The 22,588-nt window shown below is 37.8% G+C and overlaps 1 protein-coding gene across 1 annotated transcript; it reads left to right on the top strand.

Annotated features, from left to right (window-relative positions):
* The first annotated feature begins 311 nt into the window (after nucleotides 1-311).
* On the top strand, nucleotides 312-3,893 carry LOC145068200 (Phototropic-responsive NPH3 family protein). The gene is made up of 3 exons (XM_079015175.1): nucleotides 312-630; nucleotides 987-2,214; nucleotides 3,230-3,893. Exons 1-3 carry the CDS (start codon nucleotides 563-565, stop codon nucleotides 3,713-3,715), a joined length of 1,782 nt encoding a protein of 593 aa, XP_078871301.1. The 5' UTR covers nucleotides 312-562; the 3' UTR covers nucleotides 3,716-3,893.
* Nucleotides 3,894-22,588: the final 18,695 nt, after the last annotated feature.

Below are 22,588 nucleotides of genomic sequence, written 5' to 3'. Positions count from 1 at the left end.
ATGCAAATAAATTTATAATAAAAACCATTGGTGGTATATTTTTGAAAGCAAATGGACCATTTATGAAATTTGACTATATTATAAGACAAGTGAAACGGAAAAGCAAAAGCGGACATCAGCTCCAGTCCTAAAGACGAAAAGCAGTCAGCAGCAACAAAAAGTGAACACAATGCATGCTCTTTGTGGGTTGTATCTTCATGCATTATTACTTGTACATAATCTCTTACTCCACGCCAGATTTTTCGGTAAATGTGAGTATGTGACCTCCATTGTTTTTGCTGGGGTCTATGTTTACATAAAAATAAATTATCTAGATAAGGTATTTATTTTCGTAGACGAGGGAATTGTGCATTTTGATCATTTGTGTAAGCTTGAAAAGTAGTGCATTATTATTTTTGTGCTAGTCTCCATTATTGGTTACGTTGTCACTGCCATTTATGTTTATCTTTTTTCTGCATTTTCCCGTTACTGTTGAAACGGATACATATATCTTCCAAGTCGGAACTGCTTCTTTCTGGTGGTGATCACTAGCTCTACGGTGGTTGCTGGCGGTGGTACGACGATGGTACTTTCCGACCACAACAACCGCTCCTCCCCTACTCCCAAGTTCTGCAACTCCTTCGCTAATCGGTATGTACAGATAACAGATTGAGTATGCATTTTCCTCTTTGTAACCTCGACTTATATGCTTCATACATCGTATTTCGTGTTTTCGCGCAAATTTCCTGGTTTATTGTGATTATCGATGATCGATTTACTTAATTCCATTGTTGTTACCTCAAGAATCTATCGATTTCGACTGAGCTAGGGATTTGCAATTTATGAATTTTGTATAAATGTTGATGAATGCATCCAAAACATAAAGCAGATTTTTAATCAGAGTGTGCATCCACAAATGTACACTCTTTTCACTTCTTAACATGCCATTATTTACTTTGATTCGATTCCTGTATTATTAAACTGTTATGTACCTTTCTTTTTCCCAGTATCTTTTCAGATGTCGCCGGAGATATCACCATCACAGTCGACGACACCTCTTTCCTCCTCCACAAATTCCCTCTCGTATCACAAAGCGGAAGAATAAGAAAAATGGTGGCCGAAACAAAAGACACAAATCTCTCGAAACTAGACCTCATCAACTTCCCCGGTGGGCCCGAGGCATTCGAACTCGCCGCAAAATTCTGCTACGGTGTCAATTTCGAAATCACACCGGCAAACGTCGCCTACCTCCACTGCGCCGCCGTATACCTCGAAATGACTGAAAATTACCGCAACGAAAACCTAATTACACGAACAGAATCGTACCTAAACGAGATCGTCTCACAAAATCTTGAAAAATCGATACAAGTTTTACGTTCTTGCGAGATGATTCTTCCCATAGCAGATGAAGTCGGGATTGTGAACAAATTAGTCGAATTTATCGCTGAGAATGCTTGTAAGGAGCAATTGGTTGCGGGTTTATCCCGTTTAGAATGTGATAACCGGGTGATAGAGGAAAAGGGTAGACGCCAAGAATGGTGGATTGAAGATTTATCAGGTTTAAAAATCGATTTTTATCAAAGGGTAATTTCGGTAATGGTAACTAGAGGTATTCGACAAGATAGTGTGATTTCATCTATAATGTATTACGCTCGGGAATCTTTAAAGGGAATCGGAAAATCCCGGATTTGGAATCCCGCAAGAACGATTCCGGTTTTGGAAACGGGGCAAAGGGTAATTTTGGAAACTCTTGAAAGTTTATTACCAATGGAGAATAGCTCATTGATTCCTATAGATTTTCTTTTTGGGATGTTGAGAATGGCGATTATGGTGGATTCGAGTCTCGGGTGTAGGCTTGGAATTGAGAGAAGGATTGCGGTTAGATTAGAATCGGTTTCACTTGATGATTTGCTTATACCGAGTGTTCAAACGGGGGATTCGATGTTTGATGTTGATACGATTCATAGGATTTTGGTGCAATTTTTACAGATAATTGAGGAGGTGGAAGATGGAGATGATGATGATTGTTGTGGGTATGAATCGGAAGGGGGTGTGGGGTCCACGAGTCATAGTTCGTTGCTAAAAGTTGGAAGGATTGTGGATGCGTATTTGGCGGAAATTGCTCCGGATCCTTACTTGAGTTTTCAAAAGTTTGTTGCTATGATTGAAGTCTTGCCGGATTATGCTCGTGTTATCGATGATGGACTTTACCGAGCGGTTGATATCTATCTCAAGGTAACGCATAACTTTTTTTTCCTGGTATCATAATAAAGTGTTGTCTGGATAAATGATGTTTAGAATAACACGGATATGAAATGAAAAGGAAAAATATAAAAAGAAAAGAGCTAATCATAAAAATGACCAAAAATGGTGGGTCATATTACAAAAGTGTCATTATTTTCAACAATTATCAAATAATGATGACTTATTTTGGGAAAAAAGTTAGGTGTTATTATAGTATCCTTTACTTATATAAATTGTCAAATTATGGAGGATGTACATACAACGCTACACAAATACGTATAGAGTTTTTCAAAATTATTGCTAATTTATGAATTACTTTTTTTGACATCATATTTTACGATTTCTTTTTTTTTTCTTTTTTTTTTTTTTGCAAAATGACATAATTTTTTTTTGAAAATGATGTTATTTCGTGGAAAAACAATTGCAAAATAAATAATGGTGAAATTGGTTTCCATAAGTATTCCTTAGAAATTTAAACAAAACTAAATGCAGTCAAGGTGTTTGGCTTTTTGGAGAAGGATAAAGTCTATTTTTCTTTATATCTGAAAGAAATAATTATTTATCAGCCAAAACTGGAAATTATTTAATTTTGGGTCTTTTTCTGTATTTCGTGATATTTTTGGCAAAATTAATATAGAAAAAAAATCACTTCGCGAATTAAATGTTTATTATATGATAAACTTTAAAAATTGGTCATTTAGTATTAACTTGTTTTGGTAACATTAATGAGCAACTCTAAAGAAAATTTTGTAAAAAAATTAGGATTCAATGGGAATTTTTTATTTTAGGTCGTCTTTCTGCATCAAATAAAAAAGAAACACATATTGTTGTATAGATTACTAACATATAAAAGATGTATGAGTAAATGACGACCCAAGAAAAAGAAAAGAAAAAAGATGTATGAGTAACATGTCAATGTATATATCCAGACAACATTAAGAGAAGATAAAAAGGAAAAAAAAAAGGTTACCTTACACTGTTATTTATTATTCTTATGATCAATTAGGCCCATCCTACGCTAACCGAACACGACCGTAAAAGACTATGCAAATTCATAGACTGTGAAAAGCTATCTCAAGAAGCATCAAACCACGCGGCACAAAACGACCGTCTACCCGCCCATATGGCGGTTCGGGTCCTCTACTTTGAACAACTCCGCCTACGAACCGCCATCACCGGACCATCAGCCTTCTCTGGCTACATGTCCGGTGCACCCAGTGGTGCACCCAGTGCACCCATGTCGCCACGCGACACGTACGCGTCTCTAAGAAGAGAGAACCGTGACCTAAAATTAGAGATTTCAAGAATGCGAGTAAGACTAAGTGATTTGGAAAAGGAACAAGTTTGTATGAAACAAGGAATGATGGATAAATCGAGAAATGGGAAAACGTTTTTGACATCGATATCGAGAAAATTTGGAATATTTGCGGGTCCCACAAGTGGGAAACAACACAAGTCGAGGTCTCGGAAGAGGGGATACTCGATATCTTGAGTTGATAACTTGATATTGTGTATCGGTTTTATGGAATAGAGGAAATCAATCAAATTTGTTTTAAATGATGGAACATGTTATCAATGTGTTATTTACTATAAATTTGATTGAATTATGTAATTTATGAAGAAGACGATTGTATTTTTTTCTTATAATTAGATTTAAGTAATTTTCATTTTGTGATTGGCTCTAGAATATATATATCTTACGCTTTTTAATAAAGAGCAATTCATTATTCCTCATATGCCTTCATACTTGTTATTTTCTCTTTAAACAATATTGCATTTTCATTTTGTTTCTTGTTAACGTATTGTACATTGCAATATATGCCCATGACTAGAAGCCGTAGTTGATTCGTTAGTATTTCGATATGACATCTAATCTAACATCTTCCAACGCTCTAATCTTTAAGATAATGCAACCCTTCACGTCATTAATTTCAAAGGATCCTCTATATATAAAATAACTAGGTTAAAACCCGTGGAATCCATGTGTGTTAATTTTAAATAAAAATAAAAAATTGATTATATAATAAAATAATATATCATTAATTTAGAAAAACTTATAAATTGTAATATTGTATTTTTTTAATAACTTTATAATTTGTAAATATGTAATTACACATGTAAATCCACTTATTTTATAAAAGACATGGTTTGTAAACTCTTGGTTACTAAGTTAAATTTGCATTACATATAATTTGACATGACAAAAAGACATGATCGATTAAAAATTTTACCTCCAAGAAATAATATATTATTTTTTAGTTTTGAGAGAACATAACAACGGAACCTTTTTTTATCTTTCTTCATTCTGTTCTCAATCGATAGAATAACAATTGAACAATAAACAAGATATAGAACAATAGGGTGGTGAGGAATTGATTAAAAAGCTGGCTGGAATGCTCCAGTCCAAGGAGTTACCTATGTGCTTGAATCAAGAACAACCAATTCATACAAATACAATTTGTCCCAAGGAGTTACCTATGTGCTTGAATCAAGAACAACCAATTCATACAAATACAATTTGTCAACCAAAGCATTTGAATACTGAAAATTTTAAACCATCACATGTAAGATTAGACTGAAACTTTGCAAAATTACTAAAATGCCTATAATCATGTTCTGTATTTTTAGACTGAAACGTCACAAAAGATATAATATTAGTGAAATGTAATTTATCTACCTATGGAATTCCTGATTTCTTGCTATAGATTTTGAAACTGATTGCTGATTGCGGATAATTTGGTATATCAATTCAAACGTCAATGCATAACTGATAAAGCTGAAGTAGGAGTGTATTTGGGGAAATTTACTTTGATATTTTGAGCGGGAAAAATCGATTGGGAGGGGCTTAGAGAATGCCACGTGGCAAAAATCTACTTATTTATTAGATTAGGGGATTATGCTATCTATATAGAAAGTCTATCTAAAGATAAGTTATAGTTTACATAAAATAAGGTGGTAAGATATCACTAATAGCCTCCGACGGTCGAAGCGTAAGATGGTCGTATGTTGAAAGTGTCTCGAAAATCATCAAATAGAATACCCTTTGTGAATGCATCCACTAGTCGGTACCTTCACGGGACACGCAACACTTAAATACACCCCAAACAAATTTTTCTCAAACAAAGTTAATGTCCTTTTCAATATGCTTTGTGTGTTCATGTTGAACTAGATTTCTCGCATGGTAAATAGCATTAACATTATCACAATAAATAGTAGTTTGTTTTGGTAAGTGGGCAATGCGGTAAGAGAAGAAGATTGCCCAACCAACATGTTTCAAAGACAAACATTTGTAAATCGTCGATATACGACTTTTGCACTACCTCTTTGAAGACCAAGAGATATGATTGTCACCGAGGAAACACAATGTCCATGCATGGAGAATTGTGTGTCTGGACAACCACCTCAATCGATGTCCATGTAACATAATAAATCTTAGGAGGTGAATTGGAATAAGTGTAAGTTGTAGGATAGGGTGCCTTGCATATAGAAAATGATACACTTTAGGGCATTCATGTGACACTTAGAAGGATTGTGCATGTGAAAACAAATTTGTTGGAATAGTAAGTATTGTCGGCCTTATAGACGTAAGGTGTAACATCCCAAAAATATAAGTAAAATTTTCATTTTTAATTCAATCCAAATACCAACAATGACATATCAAACATTCAAAAGTATGTCATAGTTAATTAGTTTCCAGACTACAATTCCCAAAATCATAAATGTGCAGATGGGTGGTAGCTTTGCTATCAAACCGCGTCCTTCCCTTTCAAACCAGAAGTACCTGATACTATAAACATAAATTGTAAGCACAAAGGTTAGTGAGTCCCCCCCCCCCCCCAAATAAATAAATAAAATAATACCCCATACCATACATATAAACGGGCCCCGCCCAACTTGCATACAGGCCCCGCCCACATCTTAACGCATCCCGCCCAGCATAACGGGCCCTGCCCATAATAATATATATAAACATACATACACATGAAAGAGTCACAAAGACAACAAGCACACACATATACATCATCAAGTGTCACAAAGACCACTATCATCCTACAAACATAATACAGTGGGCTGACATTGATGCCTTCGACCCATGAGTATAGTGAAGAGACTCACCTCAGTTTGAAGATAGACAACCACACTCCCAGGCTACTGCTACTACGGCTCTTCACACTGAACATTCCAAGTTAACCCTAATTAATACTCAGGGTAATAACCCATAGAAGGTCTAAACTACCAACCACATGCTAAAGGGTAAAAGACCATTTTACCCTTCCCTTAATGGGTCCCTTAGCCCATGAACCAAGCCTAAAAGACTTAAGTTCCAACAAGGACCAAGAGACCTAAAGCTTAACAATGGCCTAAAAAGGCATAAGGCCCAATAATGGCCCAGACAACCTAAAACCCAAAAAAGGGTCCTTGGTGAGTACGCTAAGCATACCACCAATACGCCCCGCTTACAAGATTGTGCCAAAAGAAATCGTGGACTTAGGCATCTACGCTTATGTACACCTAGCGTACGCTCCAGATTGCCAAAACACCATTAAGCACTTAATGATTTAAGTCCAAATGTCCATATTGCAGATCTAACTCTTGGGGGATGTCTTAAACGATAAAGTCATCAACTTGATTCCTTTGCATGGCTTAAAGAGACACAAACCCTAGATTTAGCATTCTATTTCCATCAAATGGCCATTATCTCATGCATTGTTGATCTACAACCATCAAGATGTAAACTTTATGGACTAGGAACCTCAGAAACATCAAAATGAACATCTCATAACTTCTGGAGTAGCATTTACTCACAATAATTCATTCATGGTGTAACACCCATGTTCCACTATGGTTTGGCTTTTATTCTCTAGGGCTAAAGATGGAGTTTTGGGAAAAACTATATGCCACGACGTGGAGCAAGGATGCCCACGATGTGGCAATGGATAAATGACACACACATTTTTTTATCCGCCACGTGCATTGTAAGGATTCAAGTATCTACCTTTTGAGTTATTCTTTTAGGTCTAGGTTGTTTTGGTCCCTTTTTGGTTCATAGAGTTGATCGGAGTGAATAGATAGAATAAAATTGACAACTTTATTGCCCTCTAGTGTCCCTTGAGCATCACATCTCATGGATCTGAATTTTGGTTATGATTTGTGGATCTCCATGATTTTTAGGTCATTTTCTTTCCATTTGACCTAGGTTGAGTTAAGGACATGCATGGGGCATACATTCCCATCAAGTAATCATTTTTATGAACCTTTGATACCCCCTTTAGCTTCTGGAAGATTAAGGGTTAAGGAATTTTCGGATTAAGGGCTTAATGGTTAAGAAATTATGGATTTTGGCTTTATTTGGACTAGGTTTTGAGATCTTGATCTCTTTGGGTGTTTTAATGGATAAAGTTTGAAACTATATCCATTTAGACCATAGTTTGGACCAGATTTGAGCTTTGGAGCCCTTAGAATCAAGAAAAACATCTCAATCCATTAAGTTGATGGAAAACTAGTTCCCACGGTGTGGCCATAGGTCGCCATGGCGTGGTGACCAAAAATCCTCCCATATGTTTGGTTGGGTGAAGGTCACGATGTGGCCAAGGAGGATCATAACGTGGCGGTCAGCTAAAGTCAACTTTGACCATTGACTTTTGACATGGGTTGACATTTTGGTTAATCACTATTTTAGAAGGTATACTTGGGGTTTGCCTCGTGTGGATTTCTAGGAGGTGTTTTTCACCCATCTTTTAGCGGTGAGAGCAGTTGGTTGTGATCGGCACGACATTGCACGGGGTTTTAATCTGCATCATGATTTAGGTGAATTTTCTCCTTATATCCATAGGTCGAAGACACCAATGGCAGCCCATTACATGTTATGTGGAATGCCAGTTGTCTCTATGATACTTGCATGAAAGACCAAGATTTGGCCCCTGACAATTGTATGAAAGACCAGAATCTAGCCCTTGGCAATTGTATGAAAGACCATGATCTAGCCCCTCGAACATTTAACATCCCGACTCCCAGGTATTTCTTTATTATTATTTATTATTAAGACTTCATGTGTGACTCGATGAGTTGTGAGCCTAACTCGTAGAGTAGAGTCCGATTAGACCACATGGGTTTAATGATTGACTCAATGAGTCAGAGAGTTGACTCGCCGAGTAGGCGCTGTGAGGTGAAACCCTAAATCCCCAGGTTTGGGGCCTATTTAAGGAAACTTATGTCCTCATTTCCGCCTCGCCAGCTACCCTACTCCCCTAAGTGAAATCCTAATCAACCTTTAAGCTAAGATAGAGTGTTAGAGCTTATATTTGAGTGTTTTGGTGTAGCATTGGAAGAAGAAGAAGGGAGATTCAAGCAAGGAATGAGGAAAGGGTGTGAGATCTAGTAATCATTCACTTGGAGCTTCTGTTGAAAGGTAAAAGTCGTCACCTTGCTCATCAAATTGTTTAGATCTTGTTAATGAGAAACTTTTGGGGCTTTTTCCATATTTCCTTAAGATTTGGTATGACTTGTGCTTTCCAAGCATTGAGACATCAGATCTAGACCTTGTGAGGTCCATAGAGTCCAAAGGTCCCAACTTTATGCAACGATAAATAGTTATTGTGCTTAACACGTTGGTTAGAGCTTTTATTTGGCATTATGGAGCAAACCGGCCATGAATGAACGTAAAGATCGAAGCTTTATGTGACATTCAACCCTTGGGAGGCTAGATCTAGAGTTTGGAGTGATAGAACTGCCTTAAAACGTCTGAATGAGATTTTGACTTAAGGGACTCGGCGAGTCAAAGGGCTGACTCGACGAGTCGGATAGGGTTTTCCCCAATGAGTCTGGACATGGGTAACTCAGCGAGTTGATGAGACAACTCGGTGAGTTGGGTTGGGTTTCGCGAGGTTCTGAAGGAACAAGGGGGACTCAGCGAGTCACTTAGATGCACTCGGTGAGTCGGGTCAACATGGACGATTGATTTGAGTGTTGACTTTTGTTGACTTTAGGGTTTGGTCAAGGCAAGGAGTATGGGGACCGTGGAGGGGTAAAATGGTCTTTTACCCATTTCATGAGTTTGAGAGAGAGATTTACCTAGTTTATCTCGAGTCGTGATTTAAGTGTTGATTAGAGATTATTATCTTATATGTTAGGCGGAGGCTAGTTCGAGATTCGTGTACGAGATTATGACTTACTTGATTACGAGGTGAGTCTTCTCAGTATACTTACCATGAGTGGTATCTATGTGTGATCGGAGGGTCTTATGTGCTATATTGAGTATTTTGATATATCCTGCATTATGTCTTGTGATTTATGTTGAGTATTATTATTATGAGCTTGTTGAGTTAGGACCGAAGGGTCCACCCGAGTTGTGGGACCGGAGGGTCTCCACTGAGACACATTGACCAGAGGGTCGTATTGAGTTAGCCTCGAGTGGCTAATGTTATGGGTGTGGTATTTTGGGGAACTCACTAAGCTTCAGGCTTACCGTGTTATGTGATATGTGTTTCAGGTACCTCTCGAGATCACGGGAAGGCACCAGCTTGATTGTACACACACTTGAGTTGGAGATATGTTTTTGGAGGATCATGGATTCGTGTTGTAAACAGTTTTGAAACATGTGTTTTGATAACTTGATGTTTGTGGAATTTGTGGTTTGAAATTAGATAATTGGGTTTTTTTAAATGAAAATTTTGTTTGAAAATTTACGGTGTTACAGTACTTGTATGTAAGACCGGGATTTGGCCCTCGGCATTGCAAGGAAAGACCATGGGGTAGCCCATGACACTTGTATGTTTTGGGTATGTGGTATTTTGGGGAACTCGCTAAGCTTTGTGTTTATGGTTTTATGGTTATGTGTGAGAACAAGAATCATGAGCGAAAAAAGTTTGAAAACTCAAACCTTGAATTAATCTTAAAGATCAATGTCTGCTACTAATTAGTTAGTCCACTCAATTCTGGTAAACCAGTCGAGACTTGAAGATTATATTCAACAAAGTATTCAAGTAGATAAATGAAGTAAGTTTGAGTATAATCAAAGTAAAGAAAATTTAGAACAAGTAGAATGTAAGTGAAAGAACTTGACTTACAACAGAGTTTGAAATGATGTGAAGAGAATATTTATTACTTCTATTCTTGGTGATAAATTCATGAAACATTCACTCCTTAAAGAGTAAAGGATGAATATGGTACAAACTGAAATACAATCTAACTTCGGACTCTCTTCATCTCGGATCAAAAGGAGCTTCGGATCATCTTCACATCTCAGAATTGAGTGACTTCGGATTTGCTTTGATTTGGATAGCTAGAGGTTCACTTTTTATGCATTAACAATCTCCCCCTAAGTGAACATAGCAATCAGTCAACTCAGTTGGCATCTTTTGATATGAAAATGTAAGCACTGTGTAGCCAGCTTCGGACTTCCAAATACCATTTAAGTGTTTAATGAACTTCTTATTCACATGCTCTGGAGTGTCACCTTTAGCAGCATTGGCAATGAACTTTTGAAGGATGGATGAAGGAACGAGATGTTTATCAAGAACTTGGAAGAATTCTTTTCGATTAGTCTTCTTCTTCAGATAGAAGTAATTGAGCTCAGGTTCTTCAATGGGACCTTCTGCCAAGATTTGAGCTTTAGGAAGTTCATAAGTTATCTTCGCCAACACATTTTTTATTTTGAATAAGTGTGTGAACTCGATGTCGGACCTACAAAATTCAGCTACATAGTCCTTTAGGAAGTTCAAGGCAGCACTATAGGCTCCAATGCTCGAGTGATTGGATTGGCGATCTCGAAGGTGAGCAACAATAATGAGAATGTCATTGAGATTGATAGATGGAAAGTCAGCATCCATGATTGTGATTGTAGCTTCCTTGTTCTGAGATATGTAGTATTTGTACAACATGCAATTAAGGTCAAATTTTCTTTGAACCTTCTTTACGAAACCAACAATCTTTGTGATCCGCTTCCGAGACCACACTTCTTTTTTAGGATGTGCGTTAACGGAATAGAACGTTATCAATCTCACTCGCTCAGTCCTGATGATAGTCATTGGATCATCATTCGGATGAAGAGGAGAGAATTTGATGTAGTATTTTCCATGTGAAGAGATTGGAAGATCGATTTGGCAGGAGTCTTAAATGAGAAGATCGAAGTACATGAAAGGAATAATGTCGAGGTCGTGAATGATCCCTTCTCGGAAGAGGGGGGATATGCCCAATAATGGATTCAGATTATCTTTGTTGGCTTGAATCCTGATGTTTTATTTCAGTGCTTGATCTATTTTGTGACAATAGTCAAATTCGGGTCAAGTCTAAGCCGGACAAGGTCAACGAGTCAAACCGGTCAACTCAATTAAACCTTGTATAATAGGGTTTGTATTATGTAATTTCTGTATAACTCACTATCTTAATGTGAAAACATCACTTGGAAAGTTCGTGTGTTTAAATTTCTTTAACCTTAATGCTAAACAATGAACAAGAACAATAAAACAATGTTGCATACTCATAGGGAGTGTGTAAGATCCTAAAACATGGCATAACGAGGTTTACGGACCTTGCATTTCGAAGCCGGACACTCACATTCATCACACACGAAAACGCTCTCAATCGTTTTCACTCTATCTCTTCTTATCGAGAATCTCTCCCAAACATCCCTTTGTATGTGAAATCTCTCCAAGAATGTCAAATCTCTCCCAAATCTCTCTAAGAATGTGAAATCTCTCCCAAACATCCCTTTGTATGTGAAATCTCTCCAAGAATGTCAAATCTCTCCCAAATCTCTCTAAGTATGTGAAATCTCTCCCAAATACCTCTTTGTATGCGAAATCTCTCCAAGAATGTCAAATCTCTCCCAAATCTCTCTAAGTATGTGAAATCTCTCCCAAATATCTCTTTGTATGAGAAATCTCTCCAAGTATGTCAAATCTCTCCCAAATCTCTCTAAGAATATGAAATCTCTCCCAAACATCTCTTTGTATGTGAAATCTCTCCAAGAATGTCAAATCTCTCCCAAATCTCTCTAAGTATGTGAAATCTCTCCCAAATACCTCTTTGTATGCGAAATCTCTCCAAGAATGTCAAATCTCTCCCAAATCTCTCTAAGTATGTAAAATCTCTCCCAAATATCTCTTTGTATGAGAAATCTCTCCAAGTATGTCAAATCTCTCCCAAATCTCTCTAAGAATATGAAATCTCTCCCAAATATCTCTTTGTATGTGAAATCTCTCCAAGAATGTCAAATCTCTCCCAAATCTCTCTGAGTATGTGGAATCTCTCTCAAATCTCTCTCGAAATCTCTCCCAACTTTCTATAATCACTCGGGGCATCCTGACCCTCGAATTTGGCGAAAATAGCCCAAAAACGGAAGTCTACGCGAAAAACGGACTTAAGGAACCGAAACCCCTCTTAGGAACCGAAACCCCTCTTAGGAACCGAACCCTCCTGATGAGGAAGGCTGCTGAACCGAACCGAGGGTACTGTTCATCCTAGCCGAACCTCGCATAAAAGGAAGAACCGAACCCGAAGGTACTGTTCACTACTGTTCACTACAGTTCCTTCGGTTCTGACTTCTCTTCGGACCGAACCTTCTGACCTTCGCTTCTGACTTCGGACCGAGCCTTCGGACGGACCCTCGCCCCTCGTTTCTTCTTCTGGCTCGCGCCTCTCGCTTCCGACTCAGCATCAGCATGAACCGAACCTCGGCCTAGGGACCGAATCTCGGCCTAGGACCGAGAGGCCTCGCTGGGAAGCCCTTTTTCTCCCGGTTTTCAATTAAATTCGTGTTTTAAGCCCGTTTTTAATTGTTTTAACATAGGATTTTCGCCCAAAACTTTATTTTAAAATATAAGGCCCCTAAATTAATGATTTAATCATATTTTAAGGATAAAACCTTATCCAAAAGAGAGTAGGTAAAGTACAAAGGTAGAGTGTTGACTTTACCTTATTTTATGACACAAGCAACCCCATACCCACTCCATGATTAACCCACACTCCTCCCCACCATACCTTGTCACTTCCTTGTACTTTTTACCCCTCTCACAAGCCATCCCCACGTTCTAGGGCTGGTCATTCAACCTCTCTCCTCATTATCTTCAATCACTCTCATTCCACCAAAGATTCAACTCCAACTTTTCTCTCTAATTCAAGATCTCAAGGCTGATCATCAAGTGTTCTTCCACTCTTGGTAAGTGTAATCCATCCTCTTTGTGATTTTTACACTTCATTCTACTCAAATCATTGATAGCTTATACAAACTCCATAACTATGATGCTAGATTCTCAAAAATCTTCAAGGCATCTCCAAGTGTTCTTGAGTTAAACACCTCCATTCTTCAACAATCATCTACTAAAAACACTTAAGGTGAGTTCATACCCCCATATTTTCATGTTTTCTCAAGTTTTTAGGGGGGGGGGGGGGGGGGGGAATACAAGTTAAAACACCAAGAACATAACTACACTTTTCTAACAGCCTTCATCAGAAAAGTTCAACCCCATTCACGGACTGTTTTGGACCACTTAAACATTTTAGTTTTCAAAACTGTTTTAGGTTTAAATAGTTCCAGTTCTTAGCTTTAAAATGACTACTTGCACATCTCCATACGATTTTTCTACAATTTATGGTGATTTTTACAAAACTGCCTATCATTTCAAACACCAATCCGGACCAGTCTGTGATTATGGACTTTTTCACCCAAGTTGGAGGTCATTAAAAATCATGATAAAAATTATGAGTAAACTAGACACATTTTGGGAACTCTCAGAATTTACGGATTTAGTTTTCAGCTTCGTATGATTTTTCTATGAATTTTCAAAAACAGTGTAGACAGGTTGAAAATTTGTTAACAGCTTATAACTTTCATAACACTTTGTATTATGTTGAGCAAAGTGTATAACGATAAGTTCCAAATATTGAATGTGTTTCCATGTTAGTTTATCATCATAAACTGAAATATAGTCATTCATGATAAGATTATTCATTCATTTAGAACACGTATATTAAGCTATAATGAGCATAGTTTATGGATTCATAGCATTAAAGCATTCATAAAAGAATTCTTATACATTACAAACGTTTTGGATAAACTATAATAGGTATAGTTTATGTATCATTTACTTCTCAAACTTATTTACAAAGGTTTTCCGTTTAGTTCACGTAAATCTGTTAATGAATAAATTTGTGAGTCATTCCCTTCGGGTTACTTCCAAAGTAACAAAGTCAAAAAGTCCTGTAAATTGTAACCAGAGTCTCTTGTAGGGAGAACGTGATAGTTGTGTATAGATCTATATTGGGTTTGACAAACCCACACCAGAGCTGCTTGCAACAGCTAGACCGGCAGGTCTGTGGTGACAAGTGTCATTTAACGGCGACGCCTGAAGAACGTCGCATTACGAGGCCGTCTATGTCTAGTATGGTTATAATAACTCACATGTGGTATTAACAATCATAAGATTTACGGGTTCTAACTTTAAATTAGCGAGTTATGTCTATTTAGCTCACTGAAATTACTTTAAGTATGGAAAAATACTTATACGCCTTCATATCAAAAAGGGTTTTATGTCGATTTAAAATCACTTTTTTACGTCAACAGTTACATACTTTATTGTATACTTTTGGTCTTGGTATTTAAGACTACACATCATTCATTACGGAATTTTTCTCACATCAGAAAGGGTTTTATGCCAAATTAAAACCATCTTTATATTTTTAAGTATGACAAATATTTGTTCATTTTCGGTCCTGGTATTTAGGACTACATAACTTTTAGTAAGGAAAATATCGGATTTTTCTGGAACAACTATACAATTACATGACAAGCTTTTCATAATTATATACAAAAACTTATGAACTCACCAACCATTGTGTTGACACTTTTTCAAACTACTTGTATTCTCAGGAAATCGCTAAACAGGTAACAAAGTACTTTTGAGGATGGGACGTTGAGGCGTCAAACTTATCATATTTTGTCAACATATTGTAATTGATTTTGAAACATGTAATTCATACAATGATGTAACTCTTTCAATTATATATATGTTGGTTGTGTTTACTTTCATCACTATTGCCATTGTTGTTATGATACTACACATGAAGTCCTCCACCCCCGGACGTTTCCGCCATCCTTGGTTTGGGGGTGTGACATATTTGCTCTTGGGACCAGCTTTCAGACTTTTTGAAGGTCCTTTTAAGGCTGCTTGGTTCAGAGGAAATTTTCTTCCCTTTTTCTTGCGGTGGCTTGTTTAAGTCAGTAATTACTTGTTGTACCGTTTCTAAAATGATGACCTCTAGAGGAGGAGTGATTGGTGGATCTTTTAGGAGATCATCCGGTTTCCGAGTAAGAGAACCTTCATCAATCAAAACGATACTCGGAGATGGAATTGGAGGAAACATTGATTGTGTAGCTCGGAAGGCATCACCAGTGATATATGTCTTGATCTTTGCAATTTCACTACTTCTTTGGAGAATATCTGCCAAGGATGATGGACAAGAAACAATAGACCATATTCTCTTTTCTTCTTCCGAAAGAATCTTTGTTGGATATTCCATAGCTTGAAGTCCTACAATAGTATTCTTGATTTGATTGTCATCTTCTTCTTCTTCTTCTTCATCTTTTGTAGGAGGATCCATGGATTCAAACTGGATCAAGTCTTCATCATCGGATTCGTCTTGGAGATTGAATTTCGAGGCATGTTTCCATTAGATTATTCGACCCCTGCAACTAGGTCCTTCTCCCCCTCTTGTGTTGGAAGGGCCAACATCCAAGGAAAGCCTGGTAGTTACTTGAAATTCTAATAATCTTTCGAATACTCTCTGAAAACTCATGTTGATTTGTTTAGAGAGAGCATCATAGGCTTCGGCAGTATGGGCTTGAGCTTTAAGGTGATCAAACAAAGAGGCTTAGATTGAGAGCATTTCATCGAACTTGTTGTTCGAAACATCAAAAATGTTCCAACAAGGTCGGATCGGAGCAGGTTGATCAGGACCTGTTGCATTATCAAGTTGAGTTCATCCTTCTTCTAGATCTCCTTCCCCAATCGTTGGATTTGCTTTTCATGACGCACATTAGTTTTTTTTTTTTATCAATTTGTTGGTTGCGTTGATCATGTCTTCGTGAATCTTGTGCATTATAGTGGTGGTGGAGATGTGCTGATCAAGGCTATTATTGTACTTCTGTTCAACTTCCTCCAAGGTATGCTTGAATTTGAGCGAGATAAGTTGATCAAGTTGATTTGCCTTTTCTACTTCCGAGGGGCCAGCTTCTCCGATCTCGGAGTCGAGGCTGGTGACTTTTTGATCAGGCTTTTAGTCAAGTTGAGCCACAGTTTTATCAAGAGAGTCGACTTTTGAGACAAAACTTGCCACATTGTCTCGGGGTTCTAGCAGAGCAAACAGATCTGCGAGGTTTTCATCCGAGGAGCCAGTGTCCGAGGTAGAACTCTCAGATTTATCATCATTGTCATTACCACCTTTGTCTTCATGTGGTTTGGAAGGAGAAGGATTTGTCTTGTTTTTGTTTCCTTGATGGAGATTTGTTTATGTTTCATTTTCTTGAGTGTCTTAAACCTTGGCATCAATTTGGATATCTTCTTCTTCTTGTTCAGAGGAGGACGAGGAAAGGCCGAAGTCATAAACCGGCTTTGAAGAAGATGGCTTCTACAAATACTTGAAAGCTGACAAGATTGGAAGAGCACCAAGTGAAGCACTATCGTCATCAAACATGAATTATGTGGAATGTTATTCATCGGAAGGAGGCTTGAAAACTTCATCATGTGGAGACTTTGGAGGATCATCCGAAATGATTGTTGTATCATGAACTGCTCTTGTGGCTGCATTCTGGGCTGGATTAAAAGAGATAAAATCTTGATATGTTTCTTCATCAGTTAGAGTGGTGAATGGCAGATTGCTTTGGATGGACCTTTGACACATGGAGATAAGAGTGTACTCCATTTGAGCTCTTGTTAGCTCCGGATGACGAGTGTGTGCCCTGTCAACAAAATCATTCCATTGTTCGTCATCAGTACTTGGTTTTCCTTTACCTAAACCATGTATCAGACCAATTGAGGCTCTGGAAGTCGGAAGGACAACTCCAACTTCCGAAAGCTTAGAATCTGAGGAAAGGGCCCAAGATTGTGCGTATGTAGAAGAAAATGGGAAGCTCGAAGACAAACGTGGGTGTGTTCCAGGGGCTTCAAGGAACTTTGTTCAACACGTGCACCATCTTTTTAGGAAGATGATGGCGGATTATATTTAGAATCCCCGTGAGTGTGCCTGTGTTTTTGAAACTCCGAAGGGTACTTCGGAAGAGTAGATGAGAGGGGTTATCGGATGTCCAGATTCAGACGGAATGTCAATGTGCAATTCCTTTCGATAGCAACCGCTGACTTTGGTTCTCTTTTTGGCTAGAGCTTTAGAGGGATATGTTTTACATTTTGCCAGTGGAGAGTGGTTTGTTCACATCCGAGGGATGTTAATCTGAGACCGGGGCAGATTGTGTTGGGTCATACACAATCGAGGTCTCTAAATTTTGTTTGAGAAAAAGAGAATCAGATGGAAGTATTGCCCACATGTGTTCTGGAAAACAATGAATGGGTTCGAAAGAAGTTTGGTTCAGAAGCGTATTGTAACGCCTGGTTCCTTGGTACACATTTAATTAAGTATTTATTTATTTTGAAAGAGGGACTCGACGAGTTGGTAAGAACGACTCCTCGAGTAAAGGGCTGATTGTGTGCGGGGTTTTAATGAGCTACTCGACGAGTCGTAGCTCAGACTCGACGAGTAGGATAGACTAGATGAAACCCTAATCTTTAGGGTTTGCACCCTATTTAAAGATCAAATCAGGACTCCATTCCAGCCTCCATCACCTCCAAACCCTATTATCGAAACCCTAATCCGCTATAAGTGAGCTTGAGCTATTTCTTGTCATTTTGAGTGTTATTTGTGCCTTGTGAAGCATGTGGAAGAAATAGAAGATAGAAGACTCAATAGGGAAGGAGTAGATCCAGAAACAACACTCCTTTTGCTACATTTTCTGTTAATCAAGTTTCCAACTTGATCATTCTTCTCTTAGATGTATTTATGTCCATTTTATGAAATTTTTGGGTCAAGAACCTTGGTCCTTGGGGTTTGGACGTCCCAAGTGACTCATATCTCAGATCTAGGATCTATAAAGGGTTCCATGACATAAAGGTGCAAACTTTATGACCATGGAAGCCCCATGCAAGCATATGAGCAAGTTTATGGTCTTCTTAGTCCTAAAAGACCATGCATGGAAGGAAAGTCCAGAGCTTTATGTGTCCAACATATGCTAAAACCCTAGATCTAGGTTTGTATGCGTGGATTTGAGATTCTATGGCCTTTTTGGACAAGATTCATGTCTTATAAGGATTAGGGTTTTGTCTAAACCCTTTTAGAAGAGTGATGGACGAGTAAAGTTGGAAACTTTACCCTTAGAAGGGCCTTTCCAGTGGGCAAACGAGCTAAGGACCATGGATCTTGAAGATAGGGGCTTAATCTGTTAAGTTGGCCAAGTAGACAGAAGGACTCATCGAGTCCATACGGGAACTCGACGAGTCGCATCGTATTGTCCCAATTTCAATTATGTCACACCCCAAAACCAAGAACGGCGGAAACGTTCTGGGGCGGAGGATGTCATGTAAAGTATCACAACACAGTATAACAGTAAATAAGCAAACAACATCATCCATTGCATTAAATATATAATTTTAATACAAATGTGTTCCGTACAGTTATAGACACCAAAAATGTAAATCAAAATAATAAGATGAGTCTTGGATGCACTCCATCTTCTCAAAATCTGGCCTCGGTACCTGTCTACTGTCGACCTGAGAATACAAGTTATTTTGAAAGAGTTTATCAGCATTAAGCTGGTGAGTTCATAAGTATTTTAGTGTCGGTGTTTGTATCAAAATGTTTGAACATGGTTTTAAGTATGAATTTGTAAACATTGGTAATAAAAGTATGTGAATGTTTGTAAGTGTTTGTAAAAGTTTGAATCTCTCAGAAAAACCTGTATTTTCTATTAAAAGTAGCCTTCTACCAAGGCGTAACTATTTTGTATGTTCGTTTATTGTAAAAGTGTGTAATTTCCCAAGTGTAACTATTATTAACAAAATATAGTTTGTACATTAATGTTTAAGTGAAATAATCACTAAATATATGTAAAGGGTAAATTATTGTAGTACTGTAATGTTGTCTATAGGAACTACTGTTGTACTAACTACCTTAAACCGGATTTATATTAAGGTATAGTGTGATTAATTGTACCATACTATCGACTGGTTAACAACGAAAAAGGTAGGTCGTAAAAAGAAATGACGTTTGGCACCCGTAGACCTGCAGGTCCGGCTGTAGCTAGCAGCAAGGTGTAGGATAGTCAATCCAGTATAGATCTATACGCAAACTCACACTCTCCCTCCAAGAGACTCTGGCTACAACTCGGGCCATGACATTGAAGTCATGCTCCGATACAGTGGATCACAATTGTTAACGTATTCATGTATATGTAATGTATCGTTACTCGTTCTAGTATCGTTGTATATGTTCTCTTTCTAGTATAGTTGTATATGTTCTCTTTCTAGTATAGTTGTATATGTTCTCTTTCTAGTATAGTTGTATATGTTCTCTTTCTAGTATAGTTGCATATGTTCTTCTTCTAGTATAGTTGTATATGTTATTCTTCTATAATAGTTGTATATGTTCTCGTAGTAATGTAATGTATATGTTCTCATAGTAATAAGTACTGACTCATGAATGAACTGACTCATTGATCTAGCAATAGTATAAGTATGATCCCGTGTTACCCCGATGGTAACTTACTAATGATGTAACTAGTACGCATGAATATGGAAGAACTTTTATGACTATATATGTACACATAATATATAATTAATATTGAAACGACCTTCGGACGGCTACCCGATATTCCACCAGACCACATCCAAATCGAGGAAAAGGAAATAGGGAGGACGGCCTTCCTAAGCCTTTTAAACATTGCTTATATAACTATACATATACGGGCATGAAATTTATAATAAGTATAACAAAGTTTAAGTAAAAGCATTTGATAAGTAAAAGAGTTTGTAAAGCAGTTTGAAGTAAAACAGTTTGATAAGCAGTTTGAACGGTAATAAAATCATTGGTTTTGTAGTTATTAATCACATGTGATTGATATAATAACTATAAGTATTAAACTTGCATTCCCCCCATTAAAGCATTTAAAACATTTAAAAGTATTTCAAAGGTTAGTTAAAGGCGTATGAACTCACTTGTGGTGAGTGGATTGGATTGAAGTGTCGGATACTATGCTAGGTGGAAAATGGAGACTTGTACACACGCACGAGCCTAGTTATCATATAATGAACATATATATAACTAATTAGCCAAATTATAACTAATAAATTAGGTTGGGACACTCTAGAACATGAAACACTTTGTATAAGTGTTATAAGTCCTAAGGGTTGCATCTAAGTGGTTGTGGGACAAGGCTAAAGGGGTTTAGGGTTCCAAAAGACCCTATACATGTGTTTACTCTTTAATAAACCCCAAACAAGGAGTTTACTGTCGTACACCCTTGAGTTTACGGCCGTAAGCTCCCAAACTTAATGATATTATGTGTTTTGAAGTGTTACATGATTCCTAGAAGCAATTCTACTTGGTGGTTTAATCCTTGGAATAGTTTAGGGCATTGAGACACTCCTTTTAGGAGTTTTCGGCCCCAAGGCCATTTCCTTTTGAGTTTACTGCCGTAAACTCATATGGAAATGGGTATTTTTATGTTTTCAAGTCCCATACTCATTTAGGATAGGTTCTAGACAATTATCTAAGGCTAATGAAGGCATTAGGCACATTTTGGTACCCTTCCTTGATGTTCACGGCCCAAGAACCATTTCCCTTAGAGATTACGACCGTAATCTCTCATGGGGATGGGTTTTTGATGTTTTAAGGTCTCCAAATTAACTAGGAATAAATAGAGGCTATTGTCTAAGGCTTTAGGAGTGATTAAGGCACTCTTTGGCCTTTGAATTTGGAGTTCACGGTCCAAGAACTTCTTGGGCCGTGAACACCTAAATCTTGGTGTTCTTGAATGATTTCTAGTCTTAAATACACCTACATATAAGCCTAAGATAGTTACTTAACAAGGGGAAGGGACTAGGCATCATTTAACCCTTATAAAAGAGTTTACTCCCCAAGAACGTTCTTGGGCGGTAAACTCTCGAATCTTGCAGTTTTGCTATGTAATCTATGTTATTAAACACGTTATAAGCCATATAATACAACTAGAGGGAGGTACTCACGATTTGGGATGAAAACCCGAAGATCCGTGAGAGAGAAAATGGATTTTCTCTAGTTGGAAATGTAACTAATGAAATAATTTGGTTAATAATTATATATATAGTCCTGGGATTTTTGGCAGAAAATATTATTTTTCAGGAATTGAACTCTATTAACATAAAGTTTTGAAATAACTGAGTTGCACAAACCCATGTGCATCAACTCTTCTGATATCTCCTGAAATGTAAACCCTGAAATACTCAAACTTATTCGGAAAAGTCTGAAATTCACTGCAACTGGTCTAGATTCTATTGACTTGATAATGTTCGTACATAATGGAAATTTCGGGTTGTCATATCATCCCCTCCTTAGAAGGATTTTCGTCCCGAAATTAGAATTTAAGCAAACAAGTAGTTTCAAATAACTTAGTAAAAAGACGAGGATATTTCAGTTTCATCTGATCCTCACGCTCCCAAGTGAATTCCGGTCCTCGCTTGGCGTTCCAGCGAACCTTCACAATCGGGATACGGCTTTACTTCGTCTGCTTGTCTTCTCGGTCCATGATCTCTACTGGTTCTTCCATGAAGTTGAGGCTCTCGTTGATCTCGATCTCGTCGAGTGGGATTACAAGAGTCTCGTCGGACAGACACTTTTTCAAGTTAGATACGTGGAATGTAGAATGTACGTTACGAAGTTCGTCGGGTAGATTGAGTTTGTAAGCTACAGGGCTGATTCTTGCGAGAATCTCAAAGGGCCCTATATATCTCGGATTAAGCTTTCCACGCTTACCGAAGCATATCAAGCCCTTCCAGGGTGAGACTTTAAGAAGGACTCGGTCTCCCACCTGGAATTCCAAAGGTTTCCTTCGCTTATCAGCGTAGCTCTTCTGTCGGTCTCTAGAGGCTTTCAATCGTTCACAGATCTGAACGATCTTCTTTGTCATTTCCCAAATGATTTCCGGGCCTGTGAGAGTACTGTCAGAAACTTTCCCCCTAGCTAATTGGGTATCACCCACTTCCGCCCAGCACAGAGGGGATCTGCACTTTCGGCCATAAAGGGCTTCAAATGGAGCAGCCTTGATGCTAGTGTGATAACTGTTATT

The sequence above is a fragment of the Lactuca serriola genome, chromosome 8 (assembly GCF_051521515.1).
Source record: "Lactuca serriola cultivar US96UC23 chromosome 8, Lser_US96UC23_V15, whole genome shotgun sequence".
Lineage (NCBI taxonomy): Eukaryota > Viridiplantae > Streptophyta > Magnoliopsida > Asterales > Asteraceae > Lactuca > Lactuca serriola.
The sequence above is the reverse complement of the archived record's forward strand: the minus strand, read 5'-3'. Positions and strand labels throughout refer to the sequence as shown.

Coding starts and splice junctions, on each gene's coding strand:
- LOC145068200 (XM_079015175.1), top strand. CDS start 563: ATGGTACTTTCCGACCACAACAACCGCTCCTCCCCTACTCCCAAGTTC. Junction 631..986: donor TGCAACTCCTTCGCTAATCG/GTATGTACAGAT, acceptor TCTTTTTCCCAG/TATCTTTTCAGATGTCGCCG. Junction 2,215..3,229: donor CGGTTGATATCTATCTCAAG/GTAACGCATAAC, acceptor ATGATCAATTAG/GCCCATCCTACGCTAACCGA.